Genomic DNA, 26,855 nt, shown 5'->3' on the forward strand with positions numbered 1-26,855 from the left:
TCTGGTGTTTAAAAATGAAGAAGTATATTCAATCAATAATCTCATTTATTATTATAATTTTTTTAAAATTTTTATATAAAATATAGTAAATAATTTATTTTTTCTATATTTTAAATTAATAATAATATTAAAAATATAATATTTTAATAATATTTTATTCAACTTTTAACTTTTATCTCAATTTACTATCTAAATTGTACCTTAATCTATAACGATAGGTATAAAACCTTTTTACAAGCTAGGTAAAAGTTCGGAATTTTTTCTTTTACAGTTTTGCAAAAACAAAATTCTTTCACAGTTTTTCATTTTTTCAATAGAGTCTTTCATGCCTCCAAATATCAAAGCATAAGGGTAAAAAAATGAAATCACAAAGTGGGGGTGTAACCAGTGCAGTCCGGTCCGATTTTGAACAAAATTTAAGACCGACCTTGTATGCACTAGTTTTACATTTTTTAAAACCAATTACGCACATGTTACCTTCTAAAACCGATACTTCGATTTTATTGATTTTCTATCATATTTTTCAATTTTAATATACTATATTATATAATACTATAGTGATGATATATTGTAGTATATTATAATATATATTTTAATTGTATTATAGACTATAGACTATATTATAATACATGACACATATGTATGCAATGTAATGTCCAACACTTGGTGACGTGGCGGTGATTTTGTCTGCTAGGGTTTTTAGGTGCGATTTGCATGGCAGCCGCAAGAGCACTGGTTGCCCCAGGCCAACGACCAACCCACACTCATTCGAAGATCTCCTATCTGCAGCCCATCATCCGATCTCGGATGTTCTTTTGCCTTCAAAGGCTCCAAAAGCAATGGATGGAGACTTGTATTTACTTTTCTCGAAGGAGAAAATTATGAAGTCTGTGAAACTTTTTAGGTTCTCTTTGGTGCTGAAATTCGTTAGACAGAGACCATCCATGGATGCAATCAAAATGTTTATTAAGAATCAATGGGGTTTGTCTGGTGTTGCAGTGGTTTCGTCCATGAGAAAGCCGCGTAATGTATTTGTCCGATTAACGTCGGAGGAGGATTTTACTAAGGCTTTTTCTAGGGAAGTTTTCGACATTGACGAAGTGGCGTATCGACCTTTTCATTGGCCCCCTGAGTTTTCCAAAGAGGAGGAGCCGTTGGTGGTTCCAATATGAATTTTCCTTCCAGAGTTGGCTCCAAATTTTTACCATCCTTCAATCCTAAAGAGTCTCAAGGCCCATATTGGTAAGTATATATGTAGTAATAATTCAATGCGTTGTGCTACTAGAATTGATGGGGTGAGGGTATGTTTAGAATTGGATGCTGTAAAATCTCCTTTCTTATCATTCTGGATTGGTGCTCCATCTTGTCCCGCGAGTCGTATGTAGGAGTTGGTCTACAAAACGTTGTCTGCATTCTGCACCAATTGTAAAATACAGGGGCATAATTTGAAGACATGTAAGAAAGGGAGTTTAAGGAAGGAGAAGGAGAAGTAAACTGTTAGATTCGAATATAGGGAAGTGCCGAAACAACTGAATTCTTCGGATCCTTCAGGTTCGAAACCAGTGCCTCAAGAAGTGGAGGCTAATGGGGAAGGTAAGGTTTCGAACTCCTTGGTGCCCGTGAGTGACGTTCAGCATATTGTTGATAGGGAAGGTGAGGAAGTGGTTATTTTACAGTCGTTGGATTTGCATGGAATGATGGGTGTGGATAAGGTAAAGGATATGAAGTTGCATGATCATCTAGAAGAGGTGTCCTCTGTTGTTCTTGAGGAGATGGTTCCTGTGGTCCTTGAGGAGGTGGTCATGCCAGGTTTAGAACATTTGCCCAGTTCTGGTCCTGTGGAAGTGGTTTAGAAAGACGTGGAATCTATCATGGTGAACAATTTTGAAGAGGTTCCAATTATTCCTACGCAGGTGGTATCCTCTATAATTCTTGAGAGGTGTTTTCCTCTGTTCCTAAGTAGGTTAACGTGATGGGTTTAGAACATGTGTTGAGATCTAGACTTGTGAAGGTGGCTCAGGAAGATTTGTATTCCATCGTGGTGAAACATTCTGAAGTTTTACAAAGTGGAACGGTTGTTGTGCAGGAATCTGAGCGAGTATTGAATGAGGATGGCTTTGATATGGCTGTGCATTTGGCCAGTTTATCCGATACTAAAATGGTGGTAGGAAAAGTGCTGCAGGGTAAAGATATAGGCTCTGAGTTAGAAATGCCGTATCATGTGAAGAAAAAGGGTGAGGATATTGTCACAAAAATTCGCAGCAGTAAACGGGTTATTACCCGATCCTTTAAATTAAATTTATGATTAATCCAATTTCATATTGGAATGTTAGAGGGTAAGATCCTCTAGGAGCAGGTTGAAAAATATTATAAAACTGTATAAACTAAAAGTTGTTACCATTACAGAACCTTTTTTGCGTGAAGAATTATTGGATGACATTAGGAGGGCGTTTGGATTTGATTATGGTTTTTTGAATGGCACTTGGGACGGCAAATTGTGGTTATTTTGGATGAATGATGTCAATGTTAGTATGATAAGTTGTGGAAATCAACATATTTCTGTTCTTGTGTCTGATGGTATGTTGAAATGTAAAGTTTCATTTGTTTATGCTAAATGCTCTTATGATCAATGACGTGAGTTGTGGGAAGACCTTGCAAGGGAGAGTAGCTCAGGTAAGCCATGTTTAGTAACAGGGGACTTTAATATTATTGTTTCTGATGGGGAACGACGAGGTGGGAGACCACGTCCTGTGGTGGTTATGGAGGAGTTTAATTCTTGGATCCACTCTTGCGGATTACTGGCAATTCTTGGGTAAAAGTTTCTCATGGTGTAATGGGCATACCGGTCGGTCTCGAAGTTGGGCTTGTTTGGATCGTTCATTGGTAGATCAGATTTTTTTGGATGCTTTTCCAGATTCAGTTATGAGATATTTGCCTCGTACCACTTTAGAACATGCTCCTATGGTCATTTCTCTGGTGAAGAATGTCGAAGTGTATGGGCCGACACCATTCTGTTTTCAACAAATGTGGGTGGATCATGTTGATTTTACTAGATGCATGCAAGAGGCTTAGGAACAATCTAAAGTCAGCAATGGTCTCATGAAGCTTACGCCAAAATTAAAAAAGGTGAAAGTCACTCTGAAAGTCTGGAACAAGTCAGTTTTTGGATGGACGAGTGGGCATATTCAAGAGTTGGAGAATCGTATTGAGTGGCTGGAAGGTCAACTGTAGATGCGACATGATGAAGAATTGGAGCTCGATCTGTTCATTTAAAAAATGGAGCTGGATACTTGGATTCATCACGAAGAAGTACGGTTAGCTTAGTGTGCTAAAGTAAGATGGTGATGACATGAAGATAAGAATTCTCGTTACTTTCATGCAATTCTTAATAAATGAAAGCAATCAAAGATCATGGAGATGAGACTTCTGAATGGCTCAGTGTTACAGTCCCCTCAAGAGGTTCATGATGGTGCTGTGCAATATTATATGAAATTCTTAGGTAGTCTTCCCGAGTGGTATTTTCGATTTTGACCAATTTAGTGTCTAATGTGATTTTAGATGAAGAAAATTTGAGACTTTGCTCGTTGCCCACAGAAGAAGAGGTGAAACAAGCAGTGTTCAATATTCCCATAGAGTAGTCTAGGGGCCTGATGGTTTTGGGTCAGGATTTTATCATGCGTGTTGGGATATTTTTCGTTCGAAGGTGGTGAAGGCAGTTAGGAAATTTTTTCAGGGGGTTCCTCTTCCCAGATTCTATACTGCCTCTTTTGTAGTGTTTGTTCCAAAAATGACTCAGCTAACAGGATTTGACAAGTTTCGGCCTATCAACTTATGTTTTGTGTTTTGCAAAATCTGTACCAAAGTTCTGGTGGCGAGGCTTGCGCCTTTATTATCTTCTTTGATCTCCTCCAAGCAATGTGCGTTTCTTCTAGGCGTGATTATTTTTTATAATATCAGTCTCATGTAAGAAATGGTGCATTATCTTAATAAGAAGGCTATGGGCGGTAATGTTATTTTGAAACTTGATATGGTTAAGGTATATGATAGGGTGGAGTGGGAGTTCCTTTTGCATGTTTTAGCATCTTTTGGTTTCTCTCTTTCTGTTAGTGCATTTATCAGGAATTGTATTGCTCTACCTTGGTATTCGATTATGCTAAATGGCACATCTCAGGGTTTTTTTCAAGGAGGTCGAGGTTTGAGACAGGGAGATCCTTTATCGCTTTATCTTTTTATCATTATGAAAGAAGTTTTTTCTCGCTTACTAAAGAAGAATTTTTTGTGTAGCAAAATTAAAATTTCTCTCACCCAAGAGGCGTGCCTCTTGTTTCTCACATTCTTTATGCTGATGATGTAGTGATTTCTCTAATGGAGTGAAGAATTCGATAAAAGAATTGATGAAAATTATTGAGACTTAAGAGTCTTGGTCTGGGCAGGGGGTTAGTAAGGAGAAAACGGCTTTGTATTTTGCTAAGCATTTTTCAATAGGGCGAAAGAGGGAATTACTCAATATCACTGGTTTTATTCAAAGTAGTTTTCCTTTTAATTATCTTGGTGCTCCTATTATCAATGGGAAGCTAACTAATCTCCATCTAGAACCTATTTTCAATAGAGGAATAAACTTGGGGGGTAGAAATTAAAATGTCTCTCGGTTGGTGGTAAGTTGGTTTTGTTAAAGCATGAGTTAGCTAGTATGCCTATACATATTATGTCTATTCTTCAATTGTCAAAAGGGATTTTGAAAAATCTGAACAAGCTTCTTAGCTCATTTTTTGGGGCGAAAAAGATGGAAATGACAAAAAGAAATGGGTTGCATGGAAGACAATGTTGAAGCCGAATGATGATGGGGGAATTGGTATTCGAGACTTTGATGAGGTTCAGACCTCTCTTCATATGAAATTTGCATGGAAGGTTATGACTGGAGATGATCTTTGGTCACAGCTTTTTCATGCTAAATATATTGGGGATAAACATGTTTCTTTATTAGATCCTAAAAAGGGCACAAGGTTTTGGAAGATGGTGGTGAAGTGCATGCTGGTAGTTTTAGATAATTAGAAATGGAAAGTCCAGGATGAGAATATTTCTTTTTGGTGGGATCATTGGCTGAATGAAGGGTCTCTTGCTAATTCTTTTCCTATGGTGGATGTGCCAAGGTTGATGTTGGCTGAGTTAAGAATCTCTAATGGTTGGGACATTGAAGTCTTAGAGAGGCTGGTGGGATTACAAAAAACGAAGGAGATATGCAATTTTCTGGGTGCTCATAAATCTGGCCAAGATTTACTACAATAAAGATGGTTGTTTCTCCACCAGAAGTGCTTGGCAATGTATTCAAGTTACTGCACCAGCTGCGTCTTTGGCTACTTGGGTGTGGCATGAAGCTTTACCAAAACAAATTTTTATATTAATGTGGAAGGCTTTTCATAATAGTTTAAGTGTTGATGATAGATTGAGAAGAGTTGGTATTCCTATTACTTCCAAGTGTAATTGTTGTGCGCAAGGAAGATATGAGGATTTAAATCATGTTCTCACTATAGGTGATTTTGCTTCCAGGATTTGGAAGATGTTTTCTTTTATTTTAGGTGTGACGCCCCCAAATTTCCGTTTGGGATTGGACGGACATTTGAAGCGTCGAGACATGCAATACAAGATTACCTGCCCCAATTTATGACATGTAAAATGCAATATTCCTAACATGCATCTAACATTATGCAATATTCGCAGCGGATAAATTTTTCTTTAGCAATACTATGCACCAAATTAAAAATATCCCAAATGCTTAAAACATACTTCATATATAAAGACCCATCATAACACTAGTCCAAAATACTTATGATCCAAAAAGTACTGGAGATGCAACTCCATCGTACAAGTAGTAATTTACGTTAACTACTATATTAACATTGACGTCGCATCGTCGCTTAGTCAACTGTGTCTATTTGGTTAGCTCCTGATTCTCCTTCAGGTCCTGTAACAAGATTTACCATTCATGGGGAATAGTAGTTAGGACTACCAAAGTGAGATTTGATTACAAATCTCAGTAAGTTAACAAAAAACTTCCACACAGGCTAATGATGCATGGATGACAGTAAAAGCGTGAATACTTAATCAAATTCATAAGTCATTAAAGCATAACTTGACGTACAACATAGCATAATTGACATAACTTAAATTGAAACGTGAACTGAATTTGACTTGACATGAACTTGATCTGAAACTTGTCTTAACATGAACTTGTTCTGAAACTTGACTTAACATGAAAAATACATACTCCACAGTTGTTGTGGCCCCATGTATATAGCATAATTGACATAACTTAAATTGAAACGTGAACTGAACTTGACTTATCATGAACTTGTTCTGAAACTTGACTTAACATGAAAAATACATACTCCACAATTGTTGTGACCCCATGTATTCTACGTGTAAATACATACTCCACAGTTGTTGTGGCCCCATGTATTCTACACGTCACAATGCAGTTAAATACATACTCCATAGTTGTTGTGGCCCTATGTATTCTACGCGTCACAATGCAGTTAAATACATACTCCACAGTTATTGTGGCCCCATATATTCTACACGTCACAATGCAGTTAAATACATACTCCACAGTTGTTGTAGCCTCATGTATTCTACGCATCACAATGTAGTTAAATACATACTCCACAGTTGTTGTGGCCTCATGTATTCTACGTGTCACAATTGCTGTGTCTCACGTAGTGTATGCGTCACAATTGCTGTGACCCCATACTTCGTGTGCCACAGTTGTTGTGGACCCCACGAAACTGAATGTAACTCAAGATGAAACGTGACTGGAATACGAAAGGACTGAAACCCAGACGTAACATAACGTAACTTGAACATAACTTGAAATACATGACCAACTTGAGATAGAAACATTTCGTAACATGGTATAACATATAATAGACAACATATTTAACATGACATACTTGCAACAGTGAATATTACATGACTTGACATACATGAAATAGATGGCATACTTAGCATGATGTACTTGTAATGTATAGCAATACATGACATAATATATTATGTAACAGATAAAAACTGATGACAGAATAAATTCTATATAACAGGCAATTACGTGATGACTTGATATGGCATGACATATGTGATAACACACATACATACACTGTAGTTCCTTTACTTAGCACACATACACAGTAGACTGCTAGTAAGTTAAAAGCTAACTTACCTCGATCTCTGCGTTTCTTATAAAACCTCAAGCGCGATCATGAGGAACTGTAATTAGTGATTCTAAAAGTTAGCACTAAATCACTAATAATTTAAAATATAAAAACTACTAACTTAAAGAGTAAAATTTTCATTTTACTCTCTATATGTAGGAAAATAACCGTTTTACCCAAAACTTAAGGATTTTGCATACTAATTCCAAAAGTCACCAAAATTTACATGTCTCATGTAAATTTTGTTTTCAACTCAAATATTAATTTAGAAAAATTTAAAACTAATCACAACTATTAAAACTCCATAGGGCTGAAATTCCTATATGTTATTTCCATTGATTTTTGTTTCTAACTTGTTTTGATTAACCTTTTGATCTATAACTTATAAAAATGTGATCTTCAAATCAAACTATCACATGATTTAAAAAGATGTCCTAAAATATATATGAGCTTCTAATTCAAGATCACATGGTTAAAAATTAACCAAAATATAAATTTAGCCAAAAACATCCACACTTTGGCTTATCTGAATATCTCTTTGTATAAAATTTCATATCTTTGAAACTAATATCAAATATCTTCAAATAATAATATAACATGTATATAAGATACTTAGGATCCTCCAATAAAATTATCAAAGTCATTGGAATAGGTTTAGACCACCAAAGAGTTAAACTTTCTCAAAACAGAAACTGTTTTTCCTCTTCCAGTTTCTAAGTTTCTAAATCTAAGAAAATCTTTCATCAAAACACTTAATCATACAAAAATCCTTAACCAATAATTATATACACATGTTAACAATACTCTATAAAAATTTCGAACCAATATCTATCCATTAGCTTGGTCAAAAACTCCAAACTATAACATATTTTCCAGTTTATCTCCTAGAATGACCTTTCTATAGTTTACACAATATTTGACTGACCAAATAATTTTCAAATGAAAAAAATAAGATATTCACGTAAACTAGACTAAAAAAAGAACAATTTATATGAATGAGACTTTATGATAAAACACTTACAAAAGCTTCGAAATACGCGTGCAAAATAGCACCTAAAAGTTGTCTGAGAGAGAGTGTTTGGTATTCTTTCAACGGAAAGTGTAAATGAAGATAATTTCATGGGGGGAGGTGGCTGGAGATACTTATGGATGACATATAGAAGAGATGAGGCTGGAGTGAGAGTTGAGTGTAGGTCTCTCTTACCTAGAGTGAGAGTTAAGTGTGGGACTCTCTTACCCGATAATATCTACAAAAATCATTTCAAGATATTTTTTTACCCAATAATATCCACAAAATTAGCTTAAGATATTTTTATCCAATAATATCCACAAAATTAACTTAAGATATTTTTATCCAATAATATCCACAATTTTGAACTGACGTTTCGTCCAAAAATATGAAAAAATGTTATTGCGCCATAGGGTTTTGCTACACAACCTCCCAACACCCCAACATCTCACTATTTTTTAATTTTTTAATATTTTTTTTTGAATTTATTCTTTTTAAATTAATTTAATTATTTTATTCATTATTTATATATTAAATATTTGATAAAAAAATAAAATAATAAAAATTAAAAAAAAGGTGGGGTGTCAGGGTGTTGGGAGGTTGTGTAGATTTTTTCTTGCGCCATAAGACCTTAAATGACCCTCTAAGTCTAATGGCACAAACTATAATACATTTTGACACTTTTAACTATCTCCAATAATCAAAACATACTTCTGATACCATAATAAGTAATAACACTAACTATATAGTTAGACTAAAACCTATATGATTAATGGATTCGTGAAAACTTATAAAGCCTTCACGAGATTTCTAAAGTCAATAGAAATTTTATAGTTGAATTTCTAGGGGGCTGTTACATTAGGCGTGCCTTATGAACCAAACAGACGCTGGTTTGAATTAGTGTTACTTTGGTTTAGATGTGCGTCTACAAAATCCCAGGTGGGTTGTATTTTGGGTATTTTTCCTTTTATTATTATTTGAAAGTTGTGGCAACGCAGGTGTAAGGCAAGAATGGAAGGTAAATGCATCTCGGAGGAAAAGATTTGGAGGTCTATTTGTGTTTGGATAAGGAAAGTGCAAAGAAGTTTGCCTAAGTTTATAAAGATTGCCTTTGCTGATGAGGAGAGACTGAGGGATTTGAATATTCTGATTATTTCGATTCAATTTACGCCGGTTAAATTAGTTTGTTGGGTGAAGCTAAGGCCTGGTATATTTAAATTAAATACTGATGGGTGTAGCCTCAGTAATCAGGGGAGTTTAGGCGCAGGGGGTGTAATTCAGGATTTGTACGAGGATATGGTGCTTTCCTTTTCGTGCTATCTTGAGGTCGGTTCTAATAATCTTGCTGAGCTGAAGGCCTTGTTAATAGAGTTAAAATATTGTCGTTCATTGGGACTACAACAAGTGTATATTGAGTCTGTTTCATTGGTTTGTGTATCCTGGGTTCAGAAGAAGCATTGTGGAGTTTGGTATTTAGAAGAGTTTTGGAAGGAGGTTATGAGATTGTTCGAAGGTGGGAATTTTGTTATTAATCATATATATCGAGAAGGAAGTGGTCTGATTGATTATTTATTTAAAATGGGAGCTTAAGGTTCGACCCTTGTTTGGCAATCTCTTTTGCATGTTCCAAAACATTTTAAAGGCTTGATTCGTACGGAATGCCTTATTTGAGAGGTCATTGAAGTGATGGTTTTTGTTGGTCTTTTGTGTTTTTCTTTTTTCCTGTCTTTGTTTGTTTTGATTAGGTTGGTCCTTTTTTGGCATGATGCGTTTTGTTATGATCTTTTTATGCTTGAAATATAACCATGTTATTACTCTGCTATAAGTGAGGATTTTTTTCTTAATAAATTTGAGAATGGGTCATTTATGGACATGTGGCTCTAACTCTTTAATATAGTGATATATTATAATATATAATATAGTGATATATTATAATATATAATATAGTGATATATTATAATATATAATATAGTGATATATTATAGTATATTATAATATATAGTGATATAGTATTAGTATAACTATTAATATAATTAACTATAATGATATAAGATTTTAAAATTTAATATTATATTAATTGGTAATTTATCATATAATAAAAAATATTTTATATATAATTATATATTATATATAAAAATTATATACAATATAAAAAATTAAAATATATATATGAATTGGTCCGGTCTGGTTTTAGAAAAAAAAAAATTGGAACTGAACTAATTTTAACGGTTTTAAAAAAAAAAACCCATATCGGACCAAACTAAATTCAGTATCAGACTGTTCGGTCAGATCCGATCAGGTCAAATTTATCGATTCACAATTTTTTTTTACAGCCCTACCAAAAAGCACAAAAGAACTGAGAAGTAACTCAAATCTCTTTTGAAATAAAGTAAGAAAATATTACACCTGCCAAACATTTTATGAAAGGGAAAAGCCCACCAAGACTTAAATAAACTTATATAAAGGTTATGGAGGGGATTTCTCTAGGCTAGGTTTGAATAGAAATATTATTTTAACACATCTCATCTCTTTCTCTTTTAAAGAAAAAGTTCTGGCGGGCAAAAATCTTAGACATTATACCAATCAATAACATTTCAACAAGTAGAGAACTTATATAATTTATTATGTATCCTAATGCATACAATCAATCCTCTCGTTGCTCTCCCCTCACCCCCACGAAACACAAAGCACTCTCTCCTCTCCCCCGAAGAATAGTATTTTCATATTTTTCTCCTTGAGTTTTGCTACTCATAAGTCTCACACACCACACAGCTCACTTTTTTTTTTAAATTTTTTTAGATTTATTCTTTTTAAATTAATTCAATTATTCTACTCATTATCCATATACCAAATATTTGGTAAAAGAAAATAATAAAAAAAATATATGTGGTGTGTAGTGTATGAGCTTATGTTTAGATTTATTCTTTTCTCCTCTCACACTTCTTTCGTATACATTGACCTTAAAGGACTCTCCTCTCCTCTGTCTCCCCAGCGCCATCCTCTCCCATTTTCCGTTCCTCTCACTTGGATAAAATGAGCAATATGATACGAATGGGTTTCTCACATCTTTCTCACTTATCTTTAAATTATTTATTCTACAATTTTGATGTGTTTGATGCGAATGAAGTGTTTGGGGTCGATTTATTTGGTAATAATTTAGCCAAAAACTGACATACAAAGACTATTTTAACATCATCTATTTATCAAATAAGTGTTTGGGGTTGTGTTTTTTTTTCCCTCCAATGATTTGTTTCTTCTGCACGTCCTACTGATTCTCTGATATTGTGAATTCCCCAATTTTCTTTTTTTGTTTCAATGAGTAATTTAGTGAGCTTTGTTTGAGTTTAATGTTTTCTTATCTTTTCCTAGTTCTTTTGTTTGAGTTTTGTACTTGTTTCGCATGTTGAATTTAATTTGTTCTTGCGAGTTTTGCTTGGTGACATTAGTTATAAATTCTTTCTGGTTATGCGACATTAGCTCTTTGGTTTGTATCATCCTTAATGTAATGCACAATTGTGAGGAAATTGGCTCGAGGAGAGGGAGAGGAAATCGAACCCTAAATTGTAGGGAGAGTGGTGGGGAAATAGGCGCTACATGGGGGAGGGGGTGGGGAAATCACTGCCCTAGAGAGAGAGAGGAGAGGAATTGCTGCTGATGTAAGTATAAAATGAAGTTTCCTGCATGCAGGTATAGAATAGAGTTTCTTGTAACTCTTACGTGGCAAATCGTCACTGGTGAGTGTAAAAACATAAAAGGCACCCAATCGGCTCGTAACTTCTTCCTTTATTTAATTATTATTATATTTTTATATAAAATATAATAAATAATTTAATTTTTTTAAATATTAAAATAATAATAATATTTTTTTTAACTAATCAGCTCATGTCATCTCAACTCATAATCCAAACTTACCAAAGATACAAATTGAAGGATGTTACTTGTTTGCGAGATCGACGTGCTCTTAACAGGACCAGCTCTTCCATAAGGTGAAGTAGGCAATTGCCTAAGGCCCTAGTGGAAGAAGAAGCCCCTTTTAAAAAAGTTTAAAGTATAATTTTTTTAAAAGAAAAAATATTTAATTAAAAAATTAATTAATCTAATAAAATAACATCAAAAATATTAAATAGATGTTATGTCATTATTAGTTTTAAAAGTATCCTACGTAATAATTATTTCAAGTATTCTTCTTCTAAGAATACACTTATCTTTTTGTCATTATTAGTTTAATATATAATGTAAAAATTATAAATAGCAAAATCTAATTTTTGAGTGTTGATACAAAATTTAGTATGATTTTTGAAAAGGCAAGGGCCTACTTTTTTTCAAATGTGTAGGTTATTTATAGAATTTTATTGATAATTATAATTATAATTACTTTTAGGGTTTGTTTATATACTAAGAATATATGTAAATAGTAGTAAAATAGTTTGAATTAAGATGTTTTATTTGGTTTGAGAAATGGAAGAAAAATTTGAATTTGAGAATATCTAAAAGTAGTAGTGTTCCCAAACGGCCCCTAAAAGTCTAAAGCATGTCTTATTAAACTAGATTTGATAAAATCCTCTCTAAATTAAAATTTTTCTAATAAAAATTAAGTCGGTTATTAGTTGAAAATGTAGTATAAAATCTTAAATAATAATTTTACTTGACAAACAATTGGAATTATTTATAAATAAAAATATAATATAAAAATTAAAATAATTTTATTTAATTTTACTTTAAAAAAAAAAAAAACTCCAATAAAAGTTTCGGCCTTAGGCCCCATTCCTATTGAGCCGGTCGTGGCTCTTGAATACCAAAGTCGAAGCATCAGTGTCGCCGAAGTTCCTCCTGAATGCCGAAGTTTATGTGGGAATCTTTCATAACGAGACTTTCCTTAAATTGACAGAGGCCACCGGAGGGAACTCCATTTCAATCGCTTGCAAAAGACAGGCCTGGCCCGACGCGGCCCGGTGATTGCCTCGCAGGCGACATAGTTACTCTTCTTTAATTTTAATTAGTAAAATCCGAATATTACATTTTTAAATTATTAAAAACTTATACTTTATGTCCTGATTCAATTATATTAAAAATAGATAACATCAAGCTATTTTAACGGTCAAATATTTTTTTTATGGTATGAAATTTTTTAGTATTAATTTTTATAATTTAAGGAATGCTTGAAAATGAGATAAAAATTCAGTGAACGGTAGTCGATAATAATATTTTTTATTGAATTTAAACCCATCAAATCAAAAATAAAAATAATATTATTTTATTACATAATCATGATAGATTAAGAAATTATTCTCTCTCTTTTGCATATAAACATCACATTGTCTACGATTTTCACTGTTTGAATAATATTGAAAAAATCATAAGTTGAGAAAAGATGTTAACAATTACTGCAAAAGGTCTCTTCTTCTGTTTGGGAGCTGATTCCAGGATAGAGAAAGAATAAAGCGATATGGGCAGGCAAAATCAAACCTCAAATTCAGACATCAGATCACAAATAACTGCAAGGAAGTTAAATTCAGACATGTTTCAGATAGCATCGTTTGAAAAGAGACTGTCGTCTGTCTTTAGAGTTCATATGTCCCCTATGGCCATAGCATAAACCTCTTCAAAAACAGAGGAACAACCTACCTTATCACCTTTCTCTGAAGTAGTTCCTCCAGAAAACAAAGGACAAAAAACAACGTTAGTATGAAATTATGAATTCTTCTCTCTGTGTCAATAATAGTAATTATATGTTCATAAATTCTGAATCCCCAATGGGTATTTGTATCTGAAATCTCTTGGGGGTTTAATGAGAGTCTGCACAATCTTCTCATGGCTCTTGAAGCCCACCTTTGCAGCTATGACCATCTGATTCCTCATCTGCTTCTGCTACCTTGCTGTCGTCTCCAATACTAAATAGACCTTTAGCAGACCCATCAGCAAGAAGGTTACCCTTTGCAGAACCAGACTGAGAGGTCTTTGGATTTGAGCGTTTTCTATGTTGATCTTGGGCCATCCATAAACCATTTGCAGATGAAGAAAATGAATGTCTTTGGACATGAAGTCTGTATTTCTGCCATGGCATGATATCTAAATAAATCACCTTAAACAAAAGAGAGGAAGGAATTATATAGGATAAAACTTGAGAAAACAGGCCATGAATACCCACTTGCAAATGGCTTTTCACTTCATCATTTGTTAGACCATCCACCTGCATGAGTTCTCTAATTTGTTTAGGGGTGGCCACTGCAAAGGAGAACCATCCAAACAATTAAGTACGCCACAGAGAGGGCCTAAGAACCTTTTCCTTGTACAAAATAAAGTGATGTAAATAATAACTAAACTTCAATAATTGTCAATAAAAGGGAGGCCATAGAACCATGCTTCAATGGAATTTAGAACTACTTTTTGGTTTGTTTTTTAACTTCTTAAGTGATAATTTCAGAAAGCAGGTCCTGTTGATCTGCCTTCTGGGCATGTCATAAAACAATGAAATCGCCACCTTGTGATTCCTAACTATGGTTTCAACTTTCAGGAGCAAATTTAAAATAATATCCATTTGCGACATTTGCAAACTTAAAAAAGACCTAAGAAAGAAACCCAGAACTTTACTGCCATTATACATTTCCTTTTCTGCATACTAACCGTCAAAAAAAACAAGTAATCAATCTGAAAAGACCAAAGTCCAAGAAAGATTTTCTTTTCCATGCTATTGAGTTACAAGGTCTCACTCACCCTGCTCTCCCCCAAGTTGTTGGACAGCCTCGAAGAAACATCGGTGCAGCTGCGGCGACCAGTACCGCCTTTGTTTCCTAGGTGGTTCTGTTAACAAAGATGAACCAGAATTACTACCTCTACAACCAAAAGAGGTTCTTCTTTTGGAAACCGAATCGCTTGGATTCAGTTCAGGCAGTGGAGTCATAAGCGAAAGGCTAGTGACTTGTGAAACCTCGTTCTCTTCCTTCAATGACGGAAAATTCCCTCCCATGTTTCGGTTACTTTGTGGCTGAATCGGGTTCTCCAGTACAGACCGATCGTCTTCTTCACCATGCTACCACAAAATTGTGACAAATAATAAGATAACATTTGAAATTTGATTCCCTACAGATTTGAGAAAAGTTGTCAAGTGCTTTGAATATTAAAAAATAAAAATCACCAATTTTGCTTCTGAAGCTGATTCTTCTTTCTTGTAATCATGATCGGGGCCGGTGATCCAGAGCTTAGCAGAGTTCATCCAATTCTTCTTGTCATCGCTATCGCTTTCCATACAATGCATTGCTGCTTCCTTCAACCTCCCAATAGCTTCATACCCACCACAAAAGTTCAATAAATATTAACTAAACCTCCCAAAACATTTATTAAAAACTGAGAGAGAGAGAGAGAGAGAGAGAGAGAGAGCCCACCATCGTTTAAAAGATGCATACAGAGAGGAAGCTCGCGTTTGAAACCTTCAATCTTGCTTCGTTCATCTTTCAATCTTTGCATACAATCGTGAAGCTTTAACAGTTTCTCTGAGTTATTTCCGGCGGTTGAAATTTCTGTGACGAGTTCGGAGACGGTTATGGGGACAAAGACCCTGGTCAAATCAAGGGTTAGTTCCATCTCTCTCACTCTCGAATATTTTTTGTGTCTCTGGGTCTATGTCAGATTTAAGCCAAGATGACAGCTGATAACGAAGAACAGGAAAACTCTATTTATTTATATATATATATATTGAGATTCAGAACAAGTTTGGATACGGAAAGTCGCATTCGTGTCGTCGCGTCTTGGAGCCAACTCGACATAAACTTGCTTGGGACGCGCCGAGTGGTCGATGGAGCGTGTTGCGGGAATCTTTGGATTCCGCAGTCACTGCGGTGGCTGTAAATTAAAGAGATTCTTGAGGTTATGAAAGTATGAAACTGAAAGCATCTCCTGATTAATAAGGCGACGTCGTCGTCGTTGACTTATGCGTTTGCACATAATTTTACAAATTAGAGAAAATCAGTCAATTTCAAAATAAAAATGTTACGTGAGTCATATTTACATATTTTTATATATTTTATAAATATGATTAGTTGCATCATTTTTTTAATATAAAATAATTATTTTAATCAATTACATGAATAAAATATATAAAATATAAATATAAATATATATATAACAGAACTCTTAATATATTAGATTTACTTTATAATATATATATATATATATATAAGGGCAACACTTAATTTGAGTTCATATTAGAGCTCCACATAAGACAACTTTTATGAATAATTTTCTTTCTCATTGTGTATTTTTTCCCTTTATCATAACTTTAAAAATTTTATGTGTAATTACTTTTCCATACGTTATATAATATGTGTACTCATCACACTTGTGGCAACAACTATAATTTCTTATATTTTTTTAATAATTATAAAAAGAGGTTGCATGTAACTCAAGAAGCAAGCACATGATAAGAGAACTAAATATTTATGACAATTTTGTGACAAAAATGATTATTTGTAATGAGAATAGACTATTTTTAATAAAAAAAATAATCATTTTGATAGAAAATAACTAAAAAATAAACAGTCTTTTGTAATAATGCTCATGTTTAATAGAATAATTATATTTAAATATTTTTATACTACACATCATCTACATTATATAGTTTAATTTGAAATATAGATTTTAAAATTTAAATCTTATAAATCAAATTATAATATGTAAATAGTGGGTAGCAAAACACTTTTAAATAACACTACACATATCTAATATGGAATTCTCATCACAACCCTTATTGTATCTCGATTTATGAGTTCATATGTTTATTACTATTAGACTTAGATTGGATAAAAAAACATTTCATCTCATCTTATATTATCTCATTATTATAATATTTTTAAATTTTTATATAAAATATAATAAACAATTCAATATTTTTAAATCTTAAAATAATAATAATATTATTATAATAATATTTTATTCAATTTCTAATTTTTATATAAAAAATTCTCATCTCACCTTATCCCACAATCCAAATTACGCTTAAAATTTATATTTTTATAGAACATTTTTAAGAAAGCACTTCCTCGTTGAAAAATGGACGGTGGTGAAAACTAGCGGTGATGAAGTTCCAACAAGACACGGACACGTGGTGAGGCGGTGGGATGCTTGAATGCTTTTATCGTCTTCTCACGAGGTTATCGTTTTGATTCCCATCTTACGATGGTAGTGACATGTTTTAAAGCGAATTCTTTCGACCACAGGTGAGACGATGAAATGATTTGTGAGTTTTGATAGAGATAAGGATTCTTTGTTTAAGGATGGGCAGAGAGCTGAGGCTGGTTTTGTTTATTTTTTATTTTTTTATTTTTATCACATAGACAAATAGAATTTATGCTTTTCCATGCATGCAAATATTTGCAACCATTCCTTTAATCATGGCTCTTTTTTCCTTTTATTTGGATAAATGAAATCTTGATTCACGTGTCTTGAGTAAGCTCAATGCTTATATCTCAAAAGTAAGTTTGCTATATTTTATTAAAGACTCAACTATTGATCCAAAAATCTTAAAGCTGTTAGATATTAGTTTGGTTAAACTTTTAATTTTCAGAATCATAACATTTCATCACGTTTCTGAATTTGATGTCTACGGCGATTCACTCTATCGTCACTAACTCGATAGTAACGTTTTTCATTTTGGCAGCTTCACTTATCTATTAGTATTCAATAACTTAACACGATGATCATACATAATACCAAGACATTTTAACCTTACCTATAAGTCTCGCCTTTCATGACTTGAATTCGTAACATGGAACCTGACTTTAATATCGATTGTTAAATACCCAGCTATTGATTCATAAGCTCTATGACTATTGGATACTAGTTTGGTTAAGTTTTTAACCCTCATGGTCATAAAATGTTTTTTTTTCAATAATTTTTAAACGATTTTAAGAAGAATAATATCATTTCGTTCTTTTTTATCACTTGAAGCAAAATTATTGCAAAGCTATTTATTATTTATTGTTTATATAATAATCATTTCATGGCATATCAGAAAATGCTAATCGATATAGGAAATTTTTATTTACTTTTTTCTTTCTTTCGACTTGTCGTTTTTGGTCATGAGTACTGATGGTCCTACTGCCATAACTCTACACGTGAAATAGGTCCCTCATCAACATAGCAAACCGGATGCCAAACTTTGTTCTACAAATCGATATTGGAAATATCCATTTTTTTTTTTTGCTAGTCGTTTTTGTTTGATCCCGAAGAGTGTCGACTTCTTCTAAGCTCATTCAAGTAGACAATTTTCACATCCATTCGACACAATCCCAAATTATAATGAAACCATCAAAACCACATTGGTCTATTAGATTCTGTGTAATAAACTAAGATCACTACCAACAAGCAATATATTTTCGTTGAAAGATATAAGAGAGGAAGCTTGAAAACTAATATACAAGAAAGACGATCGAGAAGAACTTAGCATAGAAAACTAGGCCTGCAACCCGATCAATCTGAACTAATTTTGGACGCGGGCTGACTCGACTCACTAAACAGAGATAAACAGTCAGACCCGCCTTGAACAATTGGTTCAATTTTTTTTTTCATTTAAATTAATTACAATCAGATATTATACAGTTGCACCTGCACATGTCTCTAGATTGCAAATCATCTCTCTTTCTTTCATTTCCCACTTTTTATCCTCAGATCACATCACTATTAGGTCTCCATCTTCCTACTTCACACCAAATGCTTAATGTTGTTGCTTCTCCTTGTTGCCATCATATAAAAAATTAACATTAATAAAATCCAGAAGAAAAAACAGCAACATTGACTGAACAAAGGATTTTTTGTGAAGAAAAAAAACTAAGGGATCTTTTAGATGCTTTTTGAATATATGAAAGGTACAGGTTTGTTTCTCAAAGATTTTTTGTTTGGTTGGTGATGGCGGTGGGAGATATGGAGGGACATACTACAAAGATCTGTCTTTCTCCAAAACTTCCTCCTTTCAAGAACTTGTCTCCTGAGCCTCCCCTCTCCCAATCTCAAATTGTGATGCGCGTGAGTCTAGACTAAACTCGTGCTTGTGCTGAGACTAGAAGGCAATTAACTAGAGAAGACCAAGTTTTAAGAATTAATGAATATCCCGTATTAGAACCATCAGAACTAGCCAATTCTTGTTTCGACCAAGTAAGTCCCAGAACATGCAAACCTGATTACAATGAACATTACCAATAATTTGCCAAGGATCCTGAAGACGGATATCAAGTCTTCCAGTCCTGATCCATATGAGGGCTAGGAGGAGACTGTCGAAATAGATGATGAGAAATCTAAAGATAGCTGCAAGGAAGTTCAATGCATTAAGTGGATGAATAGCAAATGGATCAAAAAATAGAAGATCCTCTCTTCTTATCAAGTCCTGAAGTAAGATGCATTGTATGTGTGATTTTTCCATTTCAATTTTCTGCTCATTTATATTTTATTCTCCAATTGGGTTGCAAGGTTGAACCAACGTCCATCGGGTTGAAACCAATATTTGCCTTAACTCCGTATGATGCGGACAGATTGAGTAAGATGATTAGATGGATCAGGTTCACGATTTATTTGCACATCCCTATAGAGAACTCATGTTCAGCTGTTGCTTCGATTTAGAAACAGGGAAACAGGATAAATTCAGCCTAATGCAATGTTCGTGGAATGGATGTGAATGTGAACGTATGGAAGAAATTCCTTATGATTCTGTAATAGGAAACTTAATGTATACACATACTTGCACTAGACCAGATATTACTTGTGCAGTTGGCATGTTATGTTGTTCAGTCGATTGAATAAGAGAATCAGAAGCACAAAAGAATAGTTCAACACTGTCCTTGTCATTCACATCTTTCAGAAACGAAAGAAAATAAATACTAAAACTTCAGCAATCCAAAAGCTACAAAAGACGTGAAGAAGTCGTAAAAAGTGCCAGAGAAAAAAGACCCCCTTTTTTTTTTCTTTTTTCTTTGCAGAATATTTTTTGTTTGCTCTGTTTGTGGGCCGTACATAAAGATACTAGACCTAGAAGCAAAACTTCCATTCCGTTAGGCTTCATAAGAAGAGTATCTGTGAGACTCACTGTTCTGTCTTGATGAAATGAGAAACCAGGAGTTTTGATACTGTGAAACCAGTAAAGGAGTCAACGTCAAAGAGTTCTTTCAGCTTCTCATCACATATTATTCTCCTTTTGTCAGATGGGTCCTTCATGAACAAGCAAAGAACACACTTTGAGTAAATTTCTAACTACAAAATCACAAAAAAGAGGCCATAGCACCTATATATATATATATAAGGCCATATTAAGCAAAGCTTTTTAACTAAAGCATAGTGATGGCAAAATTGTTCTCCTGATAAGTAAAAAGTCCATTTGGTTGGTTTGTTTTGACAAGTAAAAAGTAGACTACATTCCACTTCATTATGAAGCCCACAATTCTGCACATAGTCCACTTATAAGTTATAAATGGTCAGAAAAGTGTAAATAACTAGTTCATCTTCCATTTGGTGTTCCTCTTGCACCTGGAAGATGTCCCCCTTTCCTGGCATCCTGTTGTATCGATATTTCATTTATCAGGGGAAAAAAAAAAGGTTTTTATACCAAGAAGGAAATGTATAAACTCAGAAAACAAGGGCCAAGCACATTACATAAACTTGCACATAAGGTCATAGTGATCCTCATTTCTGAATGGGTACAAGTTATTTTCTCAACCCAAAATGGTAGCATGATTTTAAACTTAGCAAAATTAATCAAGGACTGGACGTGATTTCAAATCTTCTCATGCAGCAATAAAAAATTTGAAAAAGGAAGCCACTGAACCCCAATCAAGGAACCAGCACAGTAGAGGGAATAAAAATTCTGTATTCCAGGGTATCAGATATATGAGATATAAATCTTTAAAGACAAAGTAATCATGGTTTTGCACCAAGGAAAGAAACAACACACCTGAAGGTTGTTTTGCTTTATATAGTCCCATATTCTCTTTACAGTATCAGCCCGTGATAATTCACTTTCCCCAGTACCAAAGAACTTCACAAGGGCATCCGAAAGTTGAAGAGGAGCAAGAAAACCTGATTTCCCTCCCTTCTGCCTTTTCTCCTTCCTTTTTGGCTCATCTTGATCTGAAATCGAGATCAAGATAGGTATATAAAAAGAATGCCACAATGTGACAAGTAATTGACTAGTATATGCTGTTTAGAGATAAATAAATTCATTCCAATAACCTAAATACTTTTTTCTCGTTGAATCTAGTCAAATTCACAAGTGCTACAAACCCCAGCGGATCTGCACACCCAGCGAAGCTTTTATCAAATAGACTCCCACTACACTAAAAGACCTAGTCTAATACATATTTAAATGAGTTTCAACTTAGATGTGAAACACACATAATAAATATAAATTTTGAGCTAAGCTGAAGTTATACCACCATCATCAAGGATTCAACATGCAATAGGTGAGGAGAAGGCCATTGCTGCTCCAACTATCAACTCAAAGCAGCATTTACAACAAAGCATTATAATATAATCTATACAAAGAATTAAATGATCCTACCTTCTTCTCTTTCTTGTTTCCGCTGCTTGTCCTTCTGTGTTGATTTGACCGGCACAACTATATCAAAAAATATAGCAAAAGAACATTTCAAGAATTTACATGAGGCTGAAACTAGAAGATAGATGATAGTGTGAGGCAGCAATTGATATAACAAAGCATCAACAAGACATGATGGGATCATCAAAGCTGTTAATTACACAATCCTTCTCAAAGGACCACAGTTTTTATTTTATTTTATTAAATGGCGTGGCTGGGAGTAGACCTAAGATGCACGACCCCACCTGCCAGGCCCATGCATTAGGTAATGCAGGGGAATCCCTAGTGAGGAATCGAACCCAGGATGTCTGCACCTACAGCTCATCCCAAGCCCTTTGACCACTAGTCTGCATTCTAATGGGTAAAAGAAAGTCAACAAAAGGACCACAGTGAAAATAGAACAAGAAATAATTTTCTATTCACCATTTCCAGGTCCAGCGTCTCAAATAACCCCAATTGAAAAAAAAAACAATAATAAAGGGGTATGGCATCCCATCACCTGAGTCCAACGGCCAGATATGCTTTGACAAGGCCTTATTCATCTGGAACATGTCAATGGAATTAACACCAAAAAGGGTATGCAACGGTTCGTCACAGTTTATATTCCGCCTATTATTAGTGTCTTGCAAATTATTTTCTCTAATATAGGCCCACAGCTGCTTGACAACCTGGAACCATGATAAAGAAAAAAAAAAAGGATGATTTTACGGTAATGAAGATTCCTGAAAACCACATGATTAACTATGAAAATTGCAACTAACTTCTCCAATACTTTCTTAATATACCTCAGTCCTCGCCATTTCAGGCTTCCCAAGGAATTCCTGAAGCTGAGGAGAAAGGCCACATAATTTGCTAAAACCACCCCCTCTCTTCTTTACCTCACTTTTAGGCTTGTTCGACCTGAATTTCAAGGAAAGCAAATGATCAGTTTTACACGTGAAGTGAAATGCCTGTTGACACTTACAATCATGCATGCCAATGTAGAAAATAGAAATTCCAGGTAAACACACGATATCATTTGAGTTAAAAGAAATTAAGAAAATATGGGAAACTGAAAAATTTGATAACAAAACAAACAATTCTAAAACAACTTACCTATAAAAAAACAATTGTAAAACAAATTTCAAAATAAATTAACAATTTCCAACATTGCAGAGACAAACAAAAAGTTACCCAATACATGAAAAATTAATTTTTGGGAAAAGATTTCTTAGACTTTTATATTTGTCCTGTCTTTACATGCTGTTCTTTCATAGCATCACGTGCTTCACCAACAACAACCCTCCCCCACCCCCCACCCCTCTCAAAAAACAATCAACAAGTTTTTTAAAGAGTCAGTGACAAGTGGAGGGAAACAACGATCTTATGTATTTAAGATGGTGTCTGGAATGCAACTTCAGATAACACGTCTATAGTAAAGAAGAGAGATTGCTTTTTTCTGTGAAGCCACTTGGAGATTTTTAGATTGGAAGAAACATATTATTTCAAAATGTGTAGCCTTTTGACCATTACTTCTAAATCTTCACTCAGGATAACGAGATTAAGTTAGAGGCCATATCAATTGATTCTTGTTTGGTGCAATAGCAAAGGTCACCCCATGACTCCAATTTGGTGGGATCAGCATTGGAAAAACGGTCTTTTTTAATGAATGGATTCTTTCAGGAAAAAACTCCAAACACACCTGGTTCATCTTAATTCCAGGACAAGAACAGTTCTCAGAGAATTTCAAGTGGACTTGCCAAAACTGAAAGACAAAAAAATCAAACATAGGAAAGCCTGATGTTGCTGAATGACATAATACTTTGAAAGCAAGCAGATTGCAAAGAAGGGAACTGTAGCTTGCACTTTCGATCAATCAATGAATTTATCGTTTCAGACAAAAATACCGTCTCTGGATATTTTTTTATAAAGCAAAGGAAGACTGTTTCAATAAATTGCAACCATGAAAACTGAATTACTCAAAGAGTGAGAAAATAAAAGGACCTTCCTTTTCTCATAAGTAAAATAAAAGGACCTTCCTTTCTTTTTATAAGTTAAAATAAAAGGACCTTCCTTTCATGAATTAAACATATTCTGAAAATATTTTCTTGAAATCATAACGTAAAGGATTAAAGAAATATTCTCAGCTGAAGCAAGTTGAAAAACATGATAACCTTATTGAAACATAACATACGGGGAATTGAATAAAAAAAAATGATCCATTGTATCCATCTTCCTTTTAAAATGTTCACCTGATAAAGTTTGGAGACTTGATAAATAAATTAAAAGGGAAATCTGAAGGGGAGAATCATTATTCACAAAATCATTGTTCGTTGAACATCTATGATTAGTCTGATGGAGATGCTTGACGGGAATGATGGACACGAGATTTTGTCAAGGACCTGTCCAAATAAAAATAGATGCTCTCAGTATCTGCTAATCACGATCTCCTTCCTCACTTTTACTATCATATTTAAAAAAAGGGTGGCCTTTCCAATGATCAATAAGTCGTGGATATAAACTAGGGGCCCTAATGTGACTTTGCTGCTACACTAAGCAATGAATAACGTGAAAATGCACTTTCTTGAGGAAAACCCATAATGCACTTCATCGATACCTTTTGAAACACACAATGCACATAGTAACAACATTTAGAACCATAATTTTCCCGAATTTCTTTTCTTTCTATAATTAACAACTACAACAGACCAACATAATTAAATCAAAACAGAAAAACCTAACAAAGTTTGAACTTTTGTGCGTTTCCAAACCCCTATAAATATTTATGTGCAAATTAATTACTTATACCAAAAGCCATAATGCCCTAAGGAGGCACTTCTGTTTATCATGGCCAACAAACACGCACACAATTTGCGTAAAAAAAATCACATTTCCTCTATAAGAAGCGATTTTTATGCACACTTGACCTTAACTCTACAGGAATTTTCAATTTACAGAAAAAATAAGAATAAATTTTGTCAATAACCAATTGCAAATGCAGAAACAAGTAACTTAAATTTTGTACGCGCGCTGTGAAAATAAATAAAAACTGACCGTCTTTTACCCTTCCCATTACTCTTTTCCTGAACTTCTTCTTCATCATCCTCATCGTGAGAATCAGAACCACCGGTTTCTTCCGATTTAGCCTTCGCTGCCGTCTGATCGTCTTCTCCTTCTTCGTCGTCTTCAGCTTCACCATCTTCTTCGGCTCTCGCATGCTCGCTCTGCAGGAACAAGTCCACCTGTTCCCTTATAAACGCCTTCTTGTCCATCAAATCCACGCCGAAATCTTCCTCGAGCTTTCGGCGCACGGTTGCCGTGGTCGTCGTGTTCAGGTCCGAGCTCCGTAGAAATTCCCGGAGCCGAGCAATAAGCTCCGAGTCCGATACCATTTTCCTTTGTTTCTGGTCGGCTTTGGGTCTCGCTCTCTGCGACTCTCAGGTGGCTACCGAGAAAAGGATTCCGAGAGGAACCGAAATGGGGAATGGAATTAGGCGTCGACAAGAGGACAAATATGGAAATAAACTAAAAGACCCTCTCTATCTCTAAAGCTTCATACCATACTCGTTTTCTCGTTACAATGAAACGCAAGTGGGGGCCACTCCTAAATTGTGCCCTTTCCTTTGAGCTTTCAAGTGGACGGATTTGCCCTCGCATTTATCTTCAAAATCCGTCGGGGGTCGTCGCAGTTGATGGTGGGTGGGCTGAAGTGAGAAAGTTTCGGCAACTTCGGATACTTTCACGTAACAAACGTGTCTGAATGACCGAACTGGATAACCCTCCGTAGAAACTTTGTATTTATTTATAACCTTTTTTACAGTTTGAGATTTTAATTTTCAGAAAAAATAATATTTAAATTTTAAGAAAGTCACATGGCCCATTTAGGTTATTGGATTACATTTAAATCAATCTAATTTAATTTAATTTTAAACTGAATTTAACATCTAAACATATAATTTTAAAATTATTAAATTTATTTTAATTTAAAACTTCTTTACACGTAAGACTCACAATATTTTTCAACTTAACATCTCTTTACACGATCCATAATTTTTTTAAACTTTTCATTAATATATCTAAACTCATTTTAACAGTTAAATACATCTTAATATATAAACACATTTAAATTCATCTTAAATGAATTTCACAAAACTCACTTTATAATTTTAACTCATTACTATTCACAAATAACTTAAGTCATATCAACTCGACTCAATATTTAAACAGAGTCTTAAAAATTTTCATAACTTATGGGTTGAAAAATTTAACTAAAGAATTGTCACGTAGTATTAATATGCTATTTGTCAGCTATGGGTTGAGTAATGGAAAGTGTGAATAAATAAATTTATAAATTAATATAATTTTATGTAATTTATTAAATTTATTTTATGATAGAATAATTGTACATATAATCACGAGTACGTAAACGCCGTATAATTGTTTTAAAAATGAGTGAAATATATTACTAAAAAATTAATTTTTTTCATATAGCTCTCATACTTTATTCATTTTTTAAATAATTATGCGGTAGTTATACAATTCATAATTATAAATATCTTTTCCCTTTATAATAAAGTTAACTTTACAACATAATTGTTACATATCAAGTTACATTAAGTTATAATATTATTTTTATAAAATTTCTTTATAACTAAAATATTGCATTAAGATATTGAGCTACTTTTTTATTTCCCTATCAATTCTCATAATTTAATAAAATATCTCAATTCAAATTATTTTATTATTATCTATAAAATTATAAAATAACTTAAGTGTTAAACATAACCTTAATTAATATATCATCGATGTTTATGATTTGTCACCCAAAAAAATATTTTAGGCATAAGAGATTGAAACTAATTCCATAATTCAGAATTCATTTTATAAGTAATATATACATTCAACTTTTTCTTACTACTATTTTTGAATTAAGAAATGATGCGTGGATGCATTCCATCAAAAGCTATCGATTTTTTTTTTAATTAATTGTTAGAAAAGTATTTTTAAATAAGTTTGTGTATTTTTTTAAATGTTTAAAGGGATTTAAAAAATGCTTAAAAAAATAAAAAATAGAAAAGCATATTTGATAGTT

At 33.7% G+C, this 26,855-nt stretch overlaps 2 protein-coding genes across 3 annotated transcripts; both read right to left on the bottom strand.

Annotated features, from left to right (window-relative positions):
* Window positions 1–13,713: 13,713 nt before the first annotated feature.
* On the bottom strand, window positions 13,714–15,964 carry LOC122306193 (transcription factor HHO5-like). Of its 2 annotated transcripts, XM_043118639.1 has the most exons (5): window positions 15,594–15,951; window positions 15,347–15,492; window positions 14,926–15,241; window positions 14,360–14,436; window positions 13,714–14,263 (listed from the first exon to the last, which is right to left on the bottom strand). In XM_043118639.1, exons 1-5 carry the CDS (start codon window positions 15,790–15,792, stop codon window positions 14,021–14,023), a joined length of 981 nt encoding a protein of 326 aa, XP_042974573.1. In that variant the 5' UTR covers window positions 15,793–15,951; the 3' UTR covers window positions 13,714–14,020. The 2 variants fall into 2 exon arrangements, with proteins under 2 accessions (XP_042974573.1, XP_042974566.1); XM_043118632.1 differs by having other exon boundaries at window positions 13,714–14,436; window positions 15,594–15,964.
* Window positions 15,965–20,020: 4,056 nt separating this feature from the next.
* Window positions 20,021–25,508, bottom strand: LOC122306203 (upstream activation factor subunit spp27-like). The gene is made up of 6 exons (XM_043118641.1): window positions 24,818–25,508; window positions 22,570–22,684; window positions 22,284–22,452; window positions 21,749–21,805; window positions 21,143–21,318; window positions 20,021–20,403 (listed from the first exon to the last, which is right to left on the bottom strand). Exons 1-6 carry the CDS (start codon window positions 25,153–25,155, stop codon window positions 20,278–20,280), a joined length of 981 nt encoding a protein of 326 aa, XP_042974575.1. The 5' UTR covers window positions 25,156–25,508; the 3' UTR covers window positions 20,021–20,277.
* Window positions 25,509–26,855: the final 1,347 nt, after the last annotated feature.

The sequence above is a fragment of the Carya illinoinensis genome, chromosome 1, assembly GCF_018687715.1.
Source record: "Carya illinoinensis cultivar Pawnee chromosome 1, C.illinoinensisPawnee_v1, whole genome shotgun sequence".
NCBI classification, from domain to species: Eukaryota; Viridiplantae; Streptophyta; class Magnoliopsida; order Fagales; family Juglandaceae; genus Carya; species Carya illinoinensis.